Source organism: Pecten maximus, chromosome 4 (genome assembly GCF_902652985.1).
Source record: "Pecten maximus chromosome 4, xPecMax1.1, whole genome shotgun sequence".
In the NCBI taxonomy this organism is placed as follows: Eukaryota; Metazoa; Mollusca; class Bivalvia; order Pectinida; family Pectinidae; genus Pecten; species Pecten maximus.
The window spans coordinates 15,013,598-15,037,395 of NC_047018.1; the positions used below are offsets into that span (position 1 = coordinate 15,013,598).

The 23,798-nt window shown below is 37.2% G+C and overlaps 1 protein-coding gene across 2 annotated transcripts; it reads left to right on the forward strand.

The window, feature by feature from the left end:
- The first annotated feature begins 1,419 nt into the window (after window positions 1–1,419).
- Window positions 1,420–23,202, forward strand: LOC117325332 (amiloride-sensitive sodium channel subunit beta-like). 2 transcript variants are annotated; one of them, XM_033881473.1, is made up of 8 exons: window positions 1,420–1,714; window positions 4,821–5,190; window positions 8,187–8,383; window positions 8,810–8,890; window positions 9,310–9,401; window positions 10,404–10,567; window positions 12,309–12,399; window positions 13,992–14,103. In XM_033881473.1, exons 2-7 carry the CDS (start codon window positions 4,825–4,827, stop codon window positions 12,393–12,395), a joined length of 987 nt encoding a protein of 328 aa, XP_033737364.1. In that variant the 5' UTR covers window positions 1,420–1,714; window positions 4,821–4,824; the 3' UTR covers window positions 12,396–12,399; window positions 13,992–14,103. The 2 variants fall into 2 exon arrangements, with proteins under 2 accessions (XP_033737364.1, XP_033737365.1); XM_033881474.1 differs by lacking the exons at window positions 1,420–1,714; window positions 4,821–5,190; window positions 8,187–8,383; window positions 8,810–8,890; window positions 9,310–9,401 and adding exons at window positions 14,356–14,431; window positions 15,773–15,830; window positions 17,297–17,376; window positions 20,191–20,266; window positions 20,809–23,202 and having other exon boundaries at window positions 10,453–10,567; window positions 13,992–14,106.
- The last annotated feature ends 596 nt before the right edge of the window (window positions 23,203–23,798 follow it).

The window sequence follows — 23,798 nt, forward strand, 5'->3', positions numbered from 1 at the left end:
CCCAACACCCCTCCACTCTATCCCTCCATCCCACTACCCAGCACCCCTCAACTCTACCCTTCCACCCCACCACCGAACACCCTTCCACTCTTCCCCTCCATCCCACTACCCAACACCCCTCATCTATCCCTTCATCCCACCACCCAAGACCCCTATACTCTACCCCTCCATCCAACCACCCAACACCCCGCCTACTCTTCCCCTCCATCCCACTACCCAACACCATCCACTCTACCCCTGCATCCCAACACCCCAATACCCTTCCCTCTACCCCTCCATCCCCACCACCCAACACCCCTCCTCTACCTCTCCATCCCACTACCCAACACCCCTCCACTATACCCTCCATCCCAGTACCAAACACCCCGCCACTCTTACCCTCGCTCCCACTACCCAACACCCCTCAACTCTACCCCTCAAACCCACAACCCAACACCCTACACTATACCCCTCCATCCCACTACCCAAGACCCCTCCTCTACCCCTCCATCCCACCCACCAAACACCCCTCCTCTATCCCTCCATCCAAAACCCCTCCTCTACCCTCCATCCCACCACCCAACACCCCTGGACGGACCCCGCAAACCACGACCCAACACCCCGACACGAGACCCCCGCTCAGCCCACTACCCACCGACCCCGACTCTATCCCTCCATCCCACCCACCCAACACCCCTCCTCTACCCCTCCATCCCAACACCCAACACCCCTCCACTCTACCCCTCCATCCCAACACCCAACACCCCTCCTCTACCCCTCCATCCAACCACCCAACACCCCTCCACTCTATCCCTCCATCCCACTACCCAACACCCCTCCACTATACCCCTCCATCCCACCACCCAACACCCCTCCACTCTACCCCTCCATCCCACTACCCAACACCCCTCCACTCTACCCTTCCAGGAAACCACTACAACTTACCTTTCAAACATTCCACATTGACAGTCTACTACTTTTTATTATAGACGTAATTACATGCAGTTTGATTTACTTGTTGATCAATCATCTAATGACGGATTGTTTACTTTGCAATGGCCACAAACACCAGCAGATATTTCTCTTACCATCGGAGGAAATTGTGTAAGAATGAACGCAATAAGCACGTGACCATACCTCTAAACCTGATCAAATATCTTTCTCCGAAAGGGTACAATTTCTCCTAATGATTCTATCTAGCCAGCGGCGGATACATAGAATTATTCGAACTGATGTACAATGATCTGTCACAATCAAGGACACAAATAAGATTTCCTGAATTATTATTTTAACAGATTGTTCGTCTACCTCAAGTATCGGTTACATGTTTGTCGCTCACAGGGTTTCACCGAGGTACATGTACCTGTAAGTCCGGTTTTAAAATGTCTAAGTGTGATTGTCATTCGTAGCCAATGGACCGTGACGAGGTCATTTTTATATACTTAGCTATTTTTAACATTTAAAGGTAGAGAAGGTAAACTTTTTATAAAGATTGTGGCCTTGTCTTGTGTTATATTGCATCAAAGCTCAGTATATCTCATCATCGAAAAGACGACCATTGACTGGTCTAGCGAAACACCAGTTTACCATTAGCAGGCGGACGTGTGGTGGAACTATTGTGGTGGAATCATTGTGGGAACCTTTTACTGTGTATACCTAACTGAGTGGTCAGTGTGTGTGTGTGTGTTTCGATAGTCACAAACTTTGATTGTACCACGAGGATATCAACATCAAGGTAAGATAATGTCTGTCTACCTGTACGGTATTGGCTTGTTATATAGGTGTTATATAGGCGTAGACTGTAGACATTTTGTTAAGTCTATTATTATTTCTTTATTTCCTCCAAATTGAAGAGTTACAAAAAGAAATATACATTGTTGTCAAAAAAAAAAAAAAAATAAACACATCAATTATTTACAGAGATGACCGGGTAAATGAATACATAATGAAATAGTTAAATAACTACATAATGAAAGGTCACGAAAGTAGCAAATGATACAAAAATCATTACAATGCATGTGAAGCCTGAGGTTTCCAGCGGTTGGGGAGAGCCCTACCAGCAAAGTCCTCTCAGGCTTTCACCGGCATTAACACACACGAAGGGGTGATATAATAATAATAATAGATAAATAATTGATAAATCAATTAAACAGTTATTAATTTGGCACTACTCATGTAAAAAAACAACATTGTATGCCATACGTGTATTACACTATTAATGCTGATATAACAACAACATTTTATCAACAAAAATAGCACTATGCAGTACAAATATCACATGATCAGATGGACTTAATCTGTAGGGAAGACTACCACCAAGTAGTACATGAATTAAGTTATATTCCGATAAGGAATGTAAGAACACGCTAAATTCTATATCAAAAACAGCACTAATAAGACACCAGAGATCGTCTCTAAGACTTTCAGTTTTTGTACAATGGAGTACTATATGTGATATACGGTCATCATGTAAAATACCACAGAAATGGCACAATTCTATAAGGTTTGTTGATCTTAAATCTGTACATAGTCGAACTATATTACTTAACTTGCTGAGATGTTCAGGGAATTTAAGTGCTACTGTCCATAAAATATGTGGAGAAATTACATCTTGAATGAGCATAAACCTACTGAAATCTGAATCGTTATTCATTCTATTGTACATCCTTAATTCTTCCCAATTAAAAACAGCTTTATAGACGATTGACTTCCATTTCGAACTACTTGGAAAAACTGTATCTGAAGTATACTGCAACAACTGATTAAACAAATCATACTTGCGAAGTATTCTCACGATATCAGGAATAAAACCAGTTTGACATGATTCCTTCAAAAGATACATGAATAGACGTTTGAGAAATATAGTATGAGTTAAGTATTTACTGTCCAGCCTGCAAAGACGACCAAGAAATAAAAGTTTTCTGATGTCAATAAAACCTTCTATAGTGGTCCATCCAATTAGGGAAATGGCCATATCAGTTCTAGTTCTAATGTTTAATCCTTGAATGGATTTTACAATAAAATTTTGAGCGCGCTCTAATTTGATTAATTCGGTTCTCGATAATTGCCACAGTTCACACCCATACAGTGCAGACGGGAAAACTTTAGTCTTAATAATCTTTGAAATAGTTAAAGGATTAAGGGTCCTAGGGTGAGCACCAGATCGAACAAGAGCCATGGTTCCACTTTTCATTCTCTTACATGCAGACTCCGTTCTGTCTGCTGAACACAGTTTAAAATTCAAAACCACACCAACGTGCGTAATATTCTCAACAACTGGTAATGCTTTACCATATAAATACACATCTTTTACCAAAACTTGTTTTCTGCCTTTTGTAAAAACAACAATTTTACTTTTATCTAAATCTACAGAGAATGAAAATCTCCATTTACAACTATAACTTTCACAAATTGTAACCATATCTTGTAAACGAACACTTGTGTTACTGATCAAACATATGTCATCCGCTTGTGTGGGGATATTAACCCTGGTATCAATAAATTAAATCACGTCATTAAATCACGTCATTGTGTATATGTATTCCGTACAGTGCACCTCCATCAGACCGCAATCCATCATATTCAAACTGAGTTACATGAGGTTGAGCCAAAAAATACGTAAATAAATAATAAACTTTCTACCACAATACCCTGTGTTATTCAACTCTCAGACCATCAGTTAATCATTACAGCTGTTGATTAACAATATGTTTATACCACACGTGGTATAAACTCTGTACGCATTTTGATTGGCTAACACGGTGAACTTTGACCCAAGCTGCAATTGTTATTGACGTCATCGATAATCCAATGACGTCACATCACCGGATCCCGGACGTCACAGGTACACTTTATTTGCATACGCGAAATTATACTTGGCCACGTTTCCCTTTGATTCAAGCCGATATTATTGTGGTAGAAACAGGTCACACGACTCGAGATTGTTGGATATGGAATTTATTTCACACTCGTAAGTTATTTTTTAAAAGTTGCAAAAAACACTCGCTAAAGCTCGTGTCTTTTGTAACTTTTAAAAAATAACTTACTCGTGTGAAATAAATTCCATATCCAACAACCACTCGTTGTGTAACCTCTATGTATTATACAGATGTGTCCTCCTTTTAGAACTCGTCAGTAAAGTTAAGGGTCTTATTCCTTTGTATGTCATGAAAGTGTGAAGGTCGATATAAATCAAACTTTTTATAGTAACAGACATCACGTTTCCTTTATTCTCTTTAACGCACCGATGAAAACCCGTTCCTACTCTCGCTATCACTGCCTTGTATGGAATGTTTAAAGTCCATCAAATCCGAAACCTAACTAATTAGTTGATAAACCACTCAACTGCGATGCCTAACTAGGAGCAGGGTATATATATGGCTTTGGTTATATAAAAGAAAGTTGTACCATAATGTATCGGTGTTACTGTGTAATATCGCCTACTTTATCCTGTATATCTATTTTCTTTCAAAATATGTACCACATCAATTTACATGTCCTTCTTACGGGCAACATTATTTTTATACCTGGCGCCAAAATTGTATTCATAATCGACTGGATACAATAATGTTATGGACAATATAGAATAAAGTCAGTAGATATAGATATAGGTTTCTGTATGTATAGCGGTTCTACTACATTATGGGATACAGTAGTGTAGGGTATTATGAAACATCCGGTTATTTTCTACAGTCCACTTGTTTACATTTTTAATACCGGTAATGATATCATACCGGTCGGACCTGTTTTTTTCATACAGACATTTTAAACAAACTACGGCGTTCAACCATTAAATAAACAGAACATCCTGATGAACTACATTCTTTGTTGATGTTTTTCAGAAAAATGGCCGACCACGAAGAACAACAAGAGGTTAAAAAGAAGACAATAAAGCGCATTTTCTCAAGGTTTTCCGAGAAGACCACCATGCACGCCGCCCCCTATATCAACAGTGCCACGTTTACCACCGCTAAAGTTATATGGACGTTCCTGTTGATAGCTGGCATTGCGGCCATGACACTTCATCTTTACTACCTTATAGATAATTTCACAAAGTGGCCAAAGAAAACGACGTTAACTCTTGGTTTCAGCAATCTTGAACTTCCTGCTGTCACTATCTGTAATGTGAATCCCGTCCGGAATTCCAAACTTCACCTGACTAGCACAAAGCTACAGGGTCTGGTAGACGCAGTGGACCCCGCAAACTATTACGTAAGTTAAAATTGAAGGTAATACAAGAGTTAAAAACGGAATAAATCTGTTTTAGGGACAAATGACCTTTGCTAGGCACTGGAAGAGTCGAATCGCTATATACAATGTATATAAGGACCTATTCACGTTGCACGTTGGACGGAATTGATTTCAAATCGAAGTCAACCTATCATGCTGCGCTATAATGAATTAATGTGTTTTCAAGGATATATTTATTTATTTATTTGATTTTCTTATTCAACAAAACAAATAAGAAACTTGGCAAAATGTTAGTTTTCGAAAAATTATTTTAGATATAGACGGAATCGTTGATTTAAAGCATCATTTTCGTGAGTCTCTACTTCTCTCCCCTATGTAGCTAGTTGTAACCAATTATACTTAAGGCTCTACCTACCTCCCTTAGATAGTCAATTATAACCAGTTATATATACGGCTCTACTTACCTCCCCTAGATAGTCAATTATAACCAGTTATACATACGGCTCTACCTACCTCCTCTAGATAGTCAATTATAACCAGTTATACATACGGCTCTACCTACCTCCCCTAGATAGCCAATCATAACCAGTTATATATACGGCTCTACCTACCTCCCCTAGATAGTCAATTATAACCAGTTATACATACGGCTCTACCTACCTCCTCTAAATAGTCAATTATAACCAGTTATACATACGGCTCTACCTACCTCCCCTAGATAGTCAATTATAACCAGTTATACATACGGCTCTACCTACCTCCCCCAGATAGTCAATTATAACCAGTTATACATACGGCTCTACCTACCTCCTCTAAATAGTCAATTATAACCAGTTATATATACGGCTCTACCTACCTCCCCTAGATAGTCAATTATAACCAGTTATACATACGGCTCTACCTACCTCCCCAGATAGTCAATTATAACCAGTTATACATACGGCTCTACCTACCTCCCCTAGATAGCCAATCATAACCAGTTATATATACGGCTCTACCTACCTCCCCTAGATAGTCAATTATAACCAGTTATACATACGGCTCTACCTACCTCCCCTAGATAGTCAATTATAACCAGTTATACATACGGCTCTACCTACCTCCCCTAGATAGTCAATTATAACCAGTTATACATACGGCTCTACCTACCTCCCCAGATAGTCAATTATAACCAGTTATACATACGGCTCTACCTACCTCCCCTAGATAGCCAATCATAACCAGTTATATATACGGCTCTACCTACCTCCCCTAGATAGTCAATTATAACCAGTTATACATACGGCTCTACCTACCTCCTCTAAATAGTCAATTATAACCAGTTATACATACGGCTCTACCTACCTCCCCTAGATAGTCAATTATAACCAGTTATACATACGGCTCTACCTACCTCCCCTAGATAGCCAATTATAACCAGTTATACATACGGCTCTACCTACCTCCCCTAGATAGCCAATTATAACCAGTTATACATACGGCTCTACCTACCTCCCCTAGATAGCCAATCATAACCAGTTATATATACGGCTCTACCTACCTCCCCTAGATAGTCAATTATAACCAGTTATATATACGGCTCTACCTACCTCCCCTAGATAGTCAATTATAACCAGTTATACATACGGCTCTACCTACCTCCCCTAGATAGCCAATTATAACCAGTTATACATACGGCTCTACCTACCTCCCCTAGATAGCCAATCATAACCAGTTATACATACGGCTCTACCTACCTCCCCTAGATAGCCAATCATAACCAGTTATATATACGGCTCTACCTACCTCCCCTAGATAGCCAATCATAACCAGTTATACATACGGCTCTACCTACCTCCCCTAGATAGTCAATTATAACCAGTTTTATATACGGCTCTACCTACCTCCCCTAGATAGCCAATCATAACCAGTTATACATACGGCTCTACCTACCTCCCCTAGATAGTCAATTATAACCAGTTATATATACGGCTCTACCTACCTCCCCTAGATAGTCAATTATAACCAGTTATACATACGGCTCTACCTACCTCCTCTAGATAGTCAATTATAACCAGTTATACATACGGCTCTACCTACCTCCTCTAGATAGCCAATCATAACCAGTTATATATACGGCTCTACCTACCTCCCCTAGACAGCCAATCATAACCAGTTATACATACGGCTCTACCTACCTCCCCTAGATAGCCAATCATAACCAGTTATACATACGGCTCTACCTACCTCCCCTAGACAGCCAATCATAACCAGTTATACATACGGCTCTACCTACCTCCCCTAGATAGTCAATCATAACCAGTTATACATACGGCTCTACCTACCTCCCCTAGATAGTCAATTATAACCAGTTATACATACGGCTCTACCTACCTCCCCTAGATAGTCAATTATAACCAGTTATACATACGGCTCTACCTACCTCCCCTAGATAGTCAATCATAACCAGTTATACATACGGCTCTACCTACCTCCTCTAGATAGTCAATTATAACCAGTTATACATACGGCTCTACCTACCTCCCCTAGATAGTCAATTATAACCAGTTATACATACGGCTCTACCTACCTCCCCTAGATAGCCAATCATAACCAGTTATATATACGGCTCTACCTACCTCCCCTAGATAGTCAATTATAACCAGTTATACATACGGCTCTACCTACCTCCTCTAAATAGTCAATTATAACCAGTTATACATACGGCTCTACCTATCTCCCCGAAGTAACCAATTGTAACCAGTTATATACGGGGCTCTACCTCTCTCCCATTTATGACCAGTTATACATTTAAATCTACCTCTCCCCAAGGTACATACTTTATGTTTACAGCATGGTTATTCAAACGTAGCAAATGCTAAATCAACGCTGTCTGGACGAACGTTAATTTATTGCCAACAACAAACATCAGAAAGGAACCACTACCTTATTGAATTAAACCACATAAAAAATTATATACCTAAGTAAATTTAATTCAGTTTAAATAATACGGCATGTATATATATATATTTATACAGAACCGAAGAAAGAAACGCTTTGTGGACGCCTTTGATCGTCAGAACTTAAGCGAATACGAAGACGATTCGGACTATGATGAATACTACGACCAGCTGGAGGAACAGTACGGGGACGAATACGATGTGTTTGAAGGCCCGAGAGACATCGTGGCAGAAATTCATAGCAGGTTTACCGAACTGTATATGGATGAAGAAATGTGAGCACATTAAATTGGGTGTTTAAATATAATGACTAAACAGAACTTTTAATATAACAATATATAGTTTATGCTTATATGTTTGCCATGTTCTGAGACGTTTTCATGACACCGTCGTCATTAATAAGCTTGTACTACTAGTTCCCATGGTGTTGCGAGGCAAATACAGTTGGATTCCAACTAGTCTGGAACAAATCTACCCCCTCTTAACTAACAATATAGCTGACAGGATCAGCTTAACTTTCCATTTCATGATAGTAATACCATTGAGAATAGTTTTATTGTCGATATTGTTAGCTCTTTGGAGATCATTATAATGTGATTCTCATTTATGCCCGTTAGTACTCATAGTTGGTTCCATTTGTTGTTGTTGTTGTTTCATTTTCCTGACCACGTAACAAACTGATATAACCATTCTTCATACAGCGGTGTCCGGGAGGACGTCGGCCATGACATATACACGATGCTGATGCGCTGTGTCTTCGGAAAGTTCACGTGCTCTGCAGAGTAAGTGTCACATTAAACACCATAATCGTGTTATACATTGTATTTTCTAGTTTAAGATGCCTAGTAACGTGCTTTTAAGAGGTACAATTTGTATGTGAGACCCGATGTGTAGGAAATCAGTATTATATAGTAGTTATTGTGAATAAATCTGCAGGGTATTTGTGAATTTCTTTGACTGGATATTTAAGTGTAATTTTTTGTCAGATACATGCATTTGTCGCGTTCTGTGAGTGAATATTCTAATTGTTATTTCCGTAATATGTACATGTAGGTGGTGTTCTGTAAATGATTAAGGACGTTTTGTGAGTGAATACTTTTGGGGATTGGCGCCCTTTTATTGTTAGTATAACTCTGAAGACGGTCGTAACATTCTACCCGGTGATATTTTATGCTTTGAAATGATTTTCATATGATTTTAGCAACTTCACACTGCACCAATCCCAAGAGTATGGTAACTGCTACACGCTGGAAGGCAAGAAAATGATTGTTAAGGATTCCGGTCCCGATCAAGGTATGGTCAATAGTAAATATAAAGATAGAATATATATAGTAATGATTACATTTGACAAGTTTACAAAGTATTCCTATTGGCTCGCTATTTGTAATTAAGCTTTTGATTGGCTGGTAAGATTGCATAGTGATCTAAAAAAGAAACGGTTCGTTAAAAAAGTTAGACGTCATGATTGACTGATCACGGAATCACCATTTTAAGGGCCACCTAGATAGCAAATCCAATGATATCAGTGATATTTTACAAAGCCTGCTATTGTGCAATTAAACATGAATAACTTAATCAATTGTTAGCATGTATTATGGCTTATCATGGGCATTGGCGTTGACATGTGATTTGTTCAAATGTTTGTAAATTTCAACAAACCATGCGTAACATGCATGTTTCAATAAGCTCATTTGTATCACATATATTGCACAAAATAATCATGCTGTTCTGCTTACAATTGACCGAATTTGAATTAATTTATGTATAAATACTGATCCCGTTTTGAGTTTGAAGTAAAAATGGCGGTTGTGAATAATACTACACAAATATGGCATGTAGGAGGCATTCCAAACATCAAAAATCCTCTTATTAGACACTGTTAAAAACTCGGGTACATGTACATGACAGCATGCCTTATTAGTACTAAATAGGACCATTTTTATTGATTGAAATGACTATCTCTATGCTATATTTGTGTAATAGTATTCACAACCGCATTTTGCGTTTCAAGGTTAATACAAGATACATGTTTATACTTACATAAAAACAAATCCGGTTAAACAAATGCTCCTATCGTGTGCTATAGACACTTGTGAGCTGAGCAGCATGATTATTTTTCAGATACGATTATTTTTGTGATTTATCAACTTTCCCTGCTACATCTTTTCTCAAAGTTTTAGTACATGATATGGCTAGTTTTGTGCAAATTTGTACATATTTGTAATATTTTTAAAATTCATTATACTCCTATATAAATTACCCTTTAACATCATTTTATATCTTATATCGCGTCAGGCCTGACCCTGAACCTGTATATGGAGAATCATGAATACCTAGCGGGAATCACAGATGGCTACGGAGCACGTGTCCATATTCATGCCAAAGACACCATTGCATTCCCTTACCAATCAGGCTTCTTCGCACAGACAGGACACGAAACTACCATCGCGCTTAAACAGGTAGTTCTAGTTAGGGGATACCGTTAACATTTAGCTCTAGTTGGGGATACCGTCAACCTGTAACTCTAGTTGGGGATACGGTTAACCTTTATCTCTAGTTGGGGATACCGTCAACCTTTAACTCTAGTTAGGGATACCGTCAACCTTTAACTCTAGTTTGGGATACCGTCAACCTTTAACTCTAGTTTGGGATACCGTCAACCTTTAGCTCTAGTTAGGGATACCGTCAACCTTTAACTCTAGTTTGGGATACCGTCAACCTTTAACTCTAGTTTGGGATACCGTCAACCTTTAGCTCTAGTTAGGGATACGGTTACCTTTAGCTTTAGTTTGGGATACGGTTACCTTTAGCTTTAGTTAGGGATACGGTTAATCTTTAGCTCGAGTTGGGGATATGGTTCACTTTTAGCTCTAGTTAGGGATACGGTTAACCTTTAGCTTGAGTTTGGGCTACGATTACCTTTAGCTTCAGTTAGGAATACGGTTAACCTTTAGCTCGAGTTGGAGATATGGTTCACTCTTAGCTCTAGTTAGGGATATACGGTTAACCTTTAGCTTTAGTTTGGGATACGGTTACCTTTAGTTTTAGTTAGGGATACGGTTACCTTTAGCTCGAGTTGGGGATATGGTTCACTTTTAGCTCTAGTTAGGGATACGGTTAACCTTTAGCTCCAGTCAGCGATGTGGTTAACCTTTAGTTCTAGTTGGGGATACCGTCAACCTTTAACTCTAGTTGGAGATACGGTTAACCTTTAGCTCTAGTTAGGGATAAGGTTAACCGTTAGCTCTAGTTAGGGATACGGTTAACCGTTAGCTATAGTTAGTGATACGGTTAACCTTAAGGTCTTATTGGGATGTTACGGTTTACCTTTAGCTCTAGTTAGGGATTCGGTTAACCTTTAGATCTAGTTGGGGATACGGTTAACCTTTAGCTTTAGTAAGGGATACGGTTACCTTTAGCTTTAGTTAGGGATACGGTTAACCTTTAGCTCTATTTGGGGATACAGTTCACTTTGGGCTCTAGTTAGTGATACGGTTAACCGTTATCTTTAGTTAGGGATACGGTTAATCTTTAACTCTAGTTGGGGAAACGTTTAACCTTTAGGTCTTATTGGGATGTTACGGTTTACCTCTAGCTCTAGTGAGGGATACGGTTTGCCTTTAGCTCTAGTTAGGGATTCGGTTAACCGTTATCTCTAGTTAGGGATACGGTTACCTTTAGGTCTTATTGGGATGTTACGGTTTACGTTTAGCTCTAGTTAGGGATACGGTTAATCTTTAACCCTAGTTGGGTAAACGTTTAACCTTAAGGTCTTATTCGGATGTTACGGTTTACCTCTAGTTCTAGTTAGGGATACGGTTACCTTTAGGTCTTATTGGGATGTTACAGTTTACCTTTAGCTCTAGTTAGGGATACGGTTACCTTTAGGTCTTATTGGGATGTTACGGTTTACGTTTAGCTCTAGTTAGGGATACGGTTAATCTTTAACCCTAGTTGGGTAAACGTTTAACCTTAAGGTCTTATTCGGATGTTACGGTTTACCTCTAGTTCTAGTTAGGGATACGTTTTGCCTATAGCTCTAGTTAGGGATACGGTTAACCCTCTTGGGATGTTTATACATGTATCAGAATTATGCACGAATCGTTAACAATATTGATACTTGTAAGTTTCATTTATACGATGTTATAAAGTAAAGCTAATGAGTAAAGTAAAGTGATTTCAAATGCTTGTGTCCACTAGACGCAGATAGAGAGGATAACAAAACCGCATGGAAAGTTGTGCGTCAAACCAGGAATTCAACGACCTTTACAAAAAAGTATATACTAGACAGGTAGGTAATTTCATTAATATTTCATGATGCCTGGCCCTGTATTCTCGATTGAAAAGTGACAAACGACACATTTTAGGCCCAATTCAAAATCAATGTTAAAGTAATTTGCTTACCAGTTACAAGTGTACATGACTTAACGTTGTTGCGAAACAGCTGGTCTTGTTGTCCTTGTACTTTTTTAAACTAATGAAAATTTGTTGTATTTTTTCCCATAAACTTATGTTATCACATCATGTTTTGTATCAAAGTTCAATTTAAAACTTTTCAAAAGGATTTCTTATAATAAGAATACATCACACACATCTCTCATTTAGTTTATATAATCGTTATAGATCTAGGCATTATAAAGGTAATTAAATGTTGGAAATAGTTTGTATTTACACCCGTCGAAACTTAACAGGCGTGTTACAGTAAAGCGCCTGCGTCTGTCGGGTCATCCGCTTCCCCGTTAGCAATTGGTTAAAGTTGTCATAGGAATTCTACATTGGCCTACAGTTCAGTCATTGGATGTTGTTCTTGTCCAAATATCTGGCATATATGTTCATTTCGTGTCTAACAAGGACAATATGAGTTTAACTTTTGATGTTTTCTAGGGCAATTTCTCGGTAAAAGTTTTGATGCAATTTTCCTCAGTGGTTTATCGTTCAGTCGGATAACGTGTTAATGTCCTAAATTTTATTTAGATGTCCCAAGGGGATCTAAAGATGACAATTTGGATTTAATTTCTGGATATGATTTTTTTCAAATATAACCAATGTGGGACTTTACCTTTTTGGGACAATTTTTTACCATATTCAAGAATATGTTGGCTAAGTCTTTACAGGGGTCTCATAATCGAGATTACAGATGCTGAATTTGTCCTCATTTCCCATTCCCATGGAATCTGTTCGAGACGAATTGTGTGACCCATATTGGAGACATACATGTAAGCTGATATAAGGATCATAATTGAAATCATGTGAAAGGGTCAGATTGGCGTATTATATACATGTATATACATTTTATTCTAAAGTATCACGTATTTGAAATTTGATCGTTGCATGGTTTTGTATTGTCAACAGCTATAGATATTTAAGGATTACAGTCACATCTAAATTTGCCGGGTATGCTTTTGGAATTTAAATCACCGCCAAATACTGCTGTTCTGTTTGTGTACAAAATGCATCCATTTGACATTCGGATTTTATATTCTAAAAAGTTTCTGAAGTTTTGGTACAAGCATTTTGCGATGACCGACAAGCTTTTTAATAGCCTAAAATGAAGGATGGTACGAAATTATTATACATTGTTATAATAGTGTATTGTGGTATCGTAAGAATTTGAACTTCTCAAGAGTAGATAGAAACAGTATCTTGATTTTTGTTTCTTCCTTAAACTACTGAATAGTCACTCCTATATTTATGTCTTTAATAAATACTTTATGCCGGAATATTGGTAGTAATTTGAAGGATTGCACATAAATAAAAAGGTAAAGACATTTTGTATCTGGTATAATGAATAAAGTGTATTGCTGAAATGTGTTTTTCATTGTTGAAGTCCCACGTTTTCATCGTATTTGACAGTGGTTACTAAGATATTGTATTGTTTACCAGTCATGTACGTACCTGTGCAGACCTACTCAGACCGTTAAACAGTGCGGTTGTTATGACGACTACGACTCCGACCTGTTCTACCGTAGCTCACAGCGGAGATGTTCCAGTGGGGCAGGTATGTTGACAATCTCACGGGAACGTACGAGACTAAAATTGCGATCCCGGCTTATAAAGAATTCTTTGAAGTAAGACTTGTAATAATTACAAAAATAAAATCTGTAACCCTTACTTAACTTCCACAGTATCCCATAACTGTAGTAACATGTACTGAAGAAACACCTGGGTAGGTATGGTATCTATAGCAAACAAATGCTGATCTTTGATGCATGCATTGAATCTATTGCATTTATATATTTTGTTTCAGATTATGAATGTGCGTACAAAGTTGAACATGAAGTTAACACTAAAAAGATCACATGTCCCTGTCCTGATCCTTGCAGGTAGGTATAAAAGTCAAAGCGTCATATAAACACACCTTGGCAGGAAAAACATTAAAGAAACGAACGTTATGTATCTAAATATCAAGTAACTTTCTATAAGAACAAATGACTTGCTGTGTCCTACCTCTGACGACGAACAGTGAGTGTGAGCCTGTATTAACGAACTGTTTCGTATGACAAAGCCTTAGACATCGGAGTTCCTCAGGTGTTCATACCGGAGATATTCTTCGTCGTCATAGCCTGCAGCACTACGCAAATCTACATGGTTATAAAACAACAAAACAAACGGGACACAATAACAGCAAGTCTAGAACCCAGTCTTGTTGACATCAGTACATCTGTACTTGGATGAACTCCTATATGTTCAAGCTAATTCAGGGAAAGACAAAACTTATGCTCTTTTTCCATGTGAATGTGGGCACACAAAAATGTCCAGCAAAATGTTAGTGCCCAATCTATTGAGGCAGTCCAAGCTGTAAGGAATACTAAGATAGCTCTCCTGTTATTACCAATTCAAAAAAAATGGATGTGTCCGGCAGTTCATCGTCACAGATGCATGAAAGACATTGGTGTATTCGCTTGATGCTGTATGTGATGCACTGATTCACCGCCTGCACGAGGTCTAGCACACTGTAGCACACATGATTCCCCGTACTCGAAAGAGGGAGCACATGACACCAATGCTTTATTCATGACATTGGCTACCTGTGCGTTTCAGGTCTCAGTTCACGATTTTGATGTACACATACAAGGCAACAAATAGAACCGCTCCAAAGTATTTACAGGAACCTGTCACTCTCTACCAGCCGTCACGATCACTTCGATCGGAGACAGAATCCTTGTTATGCGTTCAAAACTCTCGTAATATGACTTACGGTAACGGATGCTTCTTTGGAAAGGCAGCGGCCACTTAGTGGAAACATTTACCATCTGTTACCAGGAAGTCGAATTTAACCGCCTGCACGAAAATTCAAGGAGGTTAAACCTCACTTGTTTATGTGCGCTTTTAGAGTCTCTTGCAGACGTCTAGTGCAAAGTAGCATAACTGCTCGATTCGATGTAGGTTTTATATGTTCTGTACATTGTGTAATGTTAGGAATAAAATGTTTTATTTTACATTGTGTTATGTGAAGCTCATCACAGTAATTTTACAAGTTACAGATAGTGCGCTATGTAGATTTATTATTATTATCATTATTCGAACAAAAGATTTCAATATCATTATCGATGGACCTGGCTTATCTGATACTATTTATAATTAACTAATATTTTCTGCCTTTTCGATAATAAATATTTCCGGGAAAAGATTTTATTTAGTAGTTCATATTTTTTGTTTTCCAGTGAAACTGATTACGATTTGGAAATAACATCACGACAGTGGCCAACAGACAAATATGCGGTATGTACAATACTATTTCCACATTGTGTTGTGAAGAAAATTATTTTAAAGTCTCAAACTAGGTAAATATTCTTGAGACATAATAACACAAATGAACACTTTACTCTACTACCTACACCTCCTATGTGTTACAATAGTTGTATCGTTACGGACATTACTTATAAAAGTCCTCTCTACCAATATATGTGTAATCGACAAAGTAAGCTAGTTAAAACTATTAGCATATTTTGTTTGTTATCATGAGGTCATCGAAAACTTTTCCATTCTCTTGCGGGATATGAAGATCTTTGTCCATTTGCATGGCCATAATTAATCTGTAACTTGTCAATAGCCCTCGGATCTCATTTTGAGAAGGTGACCTAGATTAACATAGCGGATGTTGTCAATGAAACAAAAGTAGTTTGCCTTTCTAGACCACGAGATCATCTTTGTATTTTGCTTTCAGTGGTATTAGTGATAATTTATATTTTGAATTACTGTTTTATAATTTAAGTTTAGCATTATGTGGACATGAAGGGTGTTTAAAATGGGTCAGAGGACCTCTCTGACTCGGTGTCATTTTCTCTCCTCATTGTCTTTATCTGACAAGATGCCGACGCATATCGACCAGTAACATGTATATACCAGGTTATTTTCCTTTGTCAGCGACACGGTTCTCATTTTGAGAGCGAGACCTTGTCTGGATTTAAGCTGACTTACATGACGGTTGCAGTTTATAAACAAAAAGACGTTTAGCCTTCCTGAACACCTGGTCTTATTCTTTGTATGGAATTTCAATTTGAGTAAATTTGTATTTTATTCATATTTTGCTTTCGTTGATTTTACTGTTCAGTTTTCAGGTTGATATTCTCTTGTTATCTATTTCGGTCATGGCATGCTATACTGACATTGTAGTGTATCCTGTTATCTATTTCGGTTATGGCATGCTATACTGACATTGTAGTGTATCTTGTTCAAAACGGCTATATTGTTGTTTTAGGTCAATATTGCCGAATCCTCATTGGGTTTCCCTTTTTCTTATGAACATGTTAACTTCAGCAAATATGAACGGATGTTGATGAGTTCGATAATCGGGCCTATTCGATTGTATCTACAGAGTCTTTGACCTTATTTTGGACCTTGTGAGCATCATTTGAGTAAATTTGAATCTAAATCAATTAGCTGAGCTTAATATCAGTTTGACCTTAAACAATTTCCACATTTGTTTCGATCGGATCGAAATAGTTTGCGGTTTTGGTCTAGGATAATGATATAGGGTTGTTGCATGCTGGGATGAAGTGAATTCAAATAAATGAATGCCATTGGCCTATTTTTAAGAGCACACTACTCAAATATGTTAAATCTTAGTTTAAAAGTAAAATGCATCTGTCAGTATACATATCAGAACTTAGGTGACCGATAAGGCCCACGGGCCTCTTGTTATCGGGTGTGCATATTTTATCATCATGAATTCACTATTTCGCCAGGAACTTTTAAAAGCATCGGTTTGCGAAGACCATCCAGATGACTGTGACATCTTGAACAACTACACAACAGAAAGCCTGGGGTAAGTGTTAAGGGATCTAGCAGGTAAGGATACAAGTACTACCAGGTAACATAACGCGTGTATTATACTATACAAATATTCCTGGATAAATACAATAGCATTACCAGATACACGTAACAGGTACATGGGTAACTTAATGAAGATCTACGGGTAAATACGATAGGATTATCAGATAAACGGAAAAGGTATACGAGGTTAGCTATTCAAAGATCCCCAGGTAAATTGAATAGGATTATCAGGTAAACGTTACAGGCATACGAGTTTAAGAGAAAACAGAAATACCGGGTAAACGTAGAAACACCTGACGAAATTAAAAACGGTAAGGTAGACCGACCCTTCTGTGACGTCACAGTCCGGCGATCCGGGCCCTTGATTATATTCACAAATAGTTACATCTGGTTTAATTTTCATGTCAGCTGGAAGATAAATGTTTAGGCCTACAGCACGATGCGGTCAGGAGGTAAAGGGGTCAGTTTTGTAAAACTAAAAGACTAGGTAAGGCTTATGCTTTCAATGAAGTGAGAACATAAATTAAAGATGGTCCATTGAAAACAAGGACAGCGCCGATGTATCACATAATGTGCCAATGTGTGACGACCATATAATGTTAGTTACAGTCTCGGCGGAGACAATTTATATCAAGTCAGGAAGAGGTTAGCACATCTCCAATTTATGTATGGCAATGTAGAACAAGAGGACACTTCATGGCGCACGGGCCGACGCATAGTGGAGTTGGGGACTTTGGCCGATGCTCTAAAAGCATGTGTGTGCACTTTGCGGCAACCAACAATTACTTCAGTATGTACTCCATCTGTCAGATTGTATATTGTTAGGGGAACGCAAGTTCGGCCTTGCGCACTTACATGTGATATATTGTTATTCAGAATGCGAGGTAGTCAACCATATTCCAACCGCGGGTAGACACAGATCAAAAAAAGGAGGAAACGCATGGGACGTAAACACAAAACTTGCAACATGCATTGATGGTTTAAAAGATCTATATAAACTCTCACGAAATTTACGTTGACATTCGACAATTTTTCAAAAACATAAAACCCGTGAAATTGATGTAGATGTTAAGTGCCTTTTTACTCATATTCTGGATATATTATAAATATTGTATTTAATTAACTGTAGGCCTATAAAACACGTTTCTTGTGATCGGAATAATATATAATTCCGATAAACTGTGAGATTTACAGTCATTTCGATCGCGGATTTTGCTGTATATGTTGCATAATTTATCATTTTGTTCCGTGGTCGGGTTACTAGTCCCCTGCCGTTTGAAAAACGGGGGGACTATAGGTTTACCCTCCGTCCGTCTGTCTGTCTGTCTGTCACGCAATAGTTGTCAGGACAACTCCCTCTAAAGTACTACTCCGATTTTAACGAAACTTGGTATACATGATCAATATATGTTACAATGTGTTTACATGTTAAGATTTAGATTTTTTAAAAAGGGGGGTATAATCACCTTTTACATTTTGGCCTAGTTTGTAGCATTTTTTGTGTGTCATTCTTTTAATTTAACCCCCCCCCCCCCCCCCCCCCCCCTCCTAAAAAAGTCTAAAATCTGAAAATGTGGTAGTATATACATGTTACGGTGAGTGATTACTGTCATAGCTGCGCTCTTCTAAGGCTTTGCCTTCATTCAAATTACATTATAGCATAGGTTGGAACGCTCGACACTCGACACTCGAGCAACATTGTTTAGCGCTGCAAATGAAGCTCATGTTGTGCATGTTCTGGCATTCTGTATCACCGATACGCTTCGTTTGACATGGCGAACGTCTGAAGGACCGTTAGTGTAATGTTCTAATTTTCATCCGGAAAAGAGGAAAATATCCGGAAAATGTTAATTGCGTTTGGGAAATCAAACAAATAAAATTCTTTTAGAAAAAAAGAAAGCACCAGTAACATAGATTACAATATAATTTATGAAAGAAAATGGTAAAGATTTAACAAAAAAAATCATCAATCTCAGATTCCAAAATAACTGCTCTAATTTGGTAATTTGAGCCATACTTGAAGCAAAAGTTTTGGGGTACCAGCAAAGTAAACGGCCATAGTGTGAAAAGCAATATAGTGAGGTGTTATTTTTATTTTATTTTTCTTAAAGCATACATATGAAATTTTTTAATTAAGCAAAAAAAGGGGGGTCATTTTTCTGTTCATTTTTTCTCGAAAAAAATAAACGTGTAATTTTTTAAATCAATTTTTTCACTAAAGATAACAGGTTTTTCGTATAAAAATAGCCATATTTTGTTAACCACCCAAAGAATCTTCTCTTCTTTTTTATAATTATGAATGATATTGCTCATACTGATGATATAAATAGGATATAAACTTCTTTTTATGCTTGAGGTGAATATTATCGGGGAAAGATAAAATCTACCAAAATCCTTAAAAATATGGTTCAGCTATTAATTAATCCGTATCTGTATGTGGCCCTGGTAGTAAAACGAACGTGGTGACATATGTTTTTTATGTGGCTTTTGTGATAAGAGCATAATTAACATTGAAATAAAAATAAAATTAAGGAGATCTATCAGAGGAAACCCGAAGGGTCGGTCTAATAATCAATATTAAAAAATACGCAGTTTTTATACATAGAATATTTGACATATCCTTATCTTTTGATATTCTTTAATTTCTTTGATTTCTTTGCTTTACAATATCGCGTTGATGTACAATGTTGTAATATTAGTATACTCAATGGTATAGTGTATAATTTGTATGCTGACATTTACATAATATCAAACAATTCATGAAATTCATTTGTCTTTCTTCTTTTCTTTTTTACTTGAATTTCAGGAAGAACTTCATAAAGCTCGTAATATATTATAAACAACTTAACTACCAATCTTTGAAGGAAGAGGCAGATATTGAGGTAATACTCAGACTTTAGTACATTTTGTCTGTATCAACACATAAATCCTTTCCTGAAATATTCAGTTTTAGTATCTTTTAAATGGCCTGTACGTCTCCTTGTCGCTTTGAAAAATATCAGTTACATGTGACATCTTCATTAAAGGTAAATACAGCCTATTGAGACCAACCATTCGGTGGGGATAGTTCTTAATTATCCAAAGACCATTTCTGTATAATGGTTGTTTTTATATCATGTCTAACCAAAGCAATACATTTGAAACTATAACCATGAGGGCCGGTACAATCCAAACGTAGTTCTATTTACAAAGTACGACATATAACTATCATGCATCAATCATCATCTAAATCTTCGGTTAGTAATCTTTTAACAAAACATTAACGTTTTCTTTGTTATACATTAAATTATTCCACGATGAAATAATATCTAAAGGAAGGATATAACAAATCAGTCACAATCAAAATTTTGAATTGATAAGTGAAACATCCGTTTTTGTTTGTCGAAGAACCTATGGTAAATTCACTGTCCTCTTGTTTCTACAGAATTCCCAGTTTGCCTCGGACGTCGGAGGAGCTATAGGATTATGGATCGGTTTGTCTATTCTGAGTATATTTGAGATTTTCCAACTAGTTGTAGAGTTAGTCGGGTATTGTATTTACCGAAATGAGTCAAGAGATGATGCCAGGAGAGGACGACAGTATGGCTCGCCAAAAAGGCACGAACATGACAATAGTCGGTTCGACGGTAGGCCCGTGTATTACGTCAACAATTCCCATGACGACCATGACAGGTACGAATCACTGCCGTCCTGGCAGGCATCCAAGGAATTACCGGAAGTTAGACTGTATAAGGGGAGATCTTCGTCCGGCGGCTCGACTTACGACTCTCCATACACACGACCAGCTTATTGACACATAACTTATCATTAGACTGTTGACGCTAACAAACAGTGTAGGAAATGTATAATTCCCATTAATGATAAACAATGCCTGTATTTACTCTCTCCAAATAGTGTTCTCTATCATTGATTATCAAATGAAGTGCTGGATATCATAGCGTGACAAAGGAAACCATCAATTTATCTTGTATGAAATTTCAATAGAATATTTAAGTCACACTTATTTGATAAATCCTGAAGAATTTATTGATTTAAGTCCCATTTGTAATGTGTGGGAATACTCTGCGTTCATACCCCATTAACAAAGCACCATTCCTCCACATACATAGCTCATTAACAAAGCACCATTCCTCCACATTCATAGCTCATTAACAAAGCATCATTCCTCTACATCCATATTTCATTAACAAAGCACCATTCCTCCACATTCATAGCTCATTAACAAAGCATCATTCCTCTACATCCATATTTCATTAACAAAGCATCATTCCTCTACATCCATATTTCATTAACAAAGCACCATTCCTCAACATTCATACCTTATTAACAAAGCACCATTCCTCTACATCCATACCTCATTAACAAAGCACCATTCTCGTCCTGTTTAATGTCTGATATGATATGAACATGTTTAACATGTTAAACCTAATTGTCAACAGACAAATCCATATCAATATTTCTTACATTAAGGAAACCCCTCAACTTAATTGTTTTTCATAGGAAAACATTATAGATTTATGGAAAAGTTCCTTAACTGATTTGTGTTTTTATTAAATCAGGCAATGATTTCGAATATACATACGTACAAAATGTATCTTTGTAATAAGCGGTGAAATATGTGGGTTTTTTTTTATGTTGCAACATTTTAAATATGCGCAATAGCATTGTTTTATTGATAGTTACGTGATAATAATTTACTTCATTAGATGTACCTTTGAAGCATTACCTGTGTTCACATATATGTGTTGATAACATCCACTCAATACATTTAGCATTATATAATGTGGGTGTTGATTGCTATTTAGAACAGATTCAGAATATTAAGCATTATGTACACTGAAAAAAAATAAGTATTACCATGTTATCGCATTAGTTGACTTGATCAGGTAATTAGAATACTATTGTATTTTATCTGTTGACTTTATACAACGTAATTACGATTGCATTTCTACATTAATGTGTTCATCATAATTCGACATTTTTCGTATGCTACTCGCTTCTCTTATATCACATTGTATTTGTCTCCGTCATCTTCATTGTCCTGGTATTAGAACTCATGAGAATTTGTTTCGATGGAAGAAGTTCGTCTTCATTATCTAGAGACCATGCAGTTTGTACTCCGGTTTGATGTCCGGAAGTCAAATTTGGGAGCCAATTCCTTTTGTTACCATTCTATCAACACCTGTGAAAATACGAGATTTTATCAAAAGTATGTCCTATTTTTGTGGGCGATCTACCCCCTCCCTTTTCAAGAATTTGTCGAATTTTCCATTCGTCTTTCAATTAATACTCTCCTGTCTTTCTCCTGTTTTCAGTTTCGCCAAACACATGTAAGCTTTAAACTTTTTTTTATGTACCTATCATTTCTTTTAATACAATACTACACATACGAATATAATTGAATATTAGAGTTAAAATATTCAGATTTACAAAGAAAATATTTGTGACATTTGTTCTGCTTGTCTGATAACGTATTGTTCCAATCAACCGAAACCAGTCAGACAGGAATTGTAAATGAAGGAAAACAATAAAACGTGATCATATTTGAACAACCGAAACCATTGATAAAAACTTTTTTTTCTAAACACAAGACGTTTTCAGATACGCCATTATATGTATATCCGTTGACCAATCCGGAGGTTTATGTTTGAAATGAGTTTATTTAAATTGCATAGCAAATGTTATGTTTATGTCAATTTTTGTAACTTTTTACTAAATTGTTCATTTTTACTGCCATATATAGAAATTGATATGCAAACCCATAACTCAGTAATTGGTTGACATTTACGAAATCTAAATTAAATATTCCTTATCTGAAGCGGCTTTGTATTCGTGTATTGATGTGTGTAGCATGAGTATAGGAGGTTGACGCGGTAGTGTTAGGTATAGGTTTTGTGTGTAAACAAACCTTACCCCGGTTTCTTTAATGTTCCTAAACCTAAGAAAATGCATTACATTAACTTATGAAATCATTACAGAATTAAAGGTAAGTTCATTAACTAAGATTTTTCTTAAATCCAGAAATGCTTTCATATGGACATTTTCTGTCTGAGGAACGTTGATGAAACTGGGGTCAGGTGGCACACTGCCAGTACCATTTTCCGCAGTTCCATGTTTATCAAATACACATGCAGATTTCAATATATATTTTACAAGACAGTGTCTAGATAATTAACACTGCTTTTGAAATAACACGATGAGGACTATTTTTGACTGGTGGTGCTCTGTGCAAATGTACACATGAGTAGCACTTTTACATGTTAATTTGGTGATAGACAAGGCATTCCGAATATTAATATCTAACTGAATGAATATACGGCTGCTTCGTCCTACTAAAACTCGTCAGTGATATTTGGGGCCGAAACTGTGGAAATCTGGAACAAAAAATAAAGAAAATCAAAATAGGATTAGAAA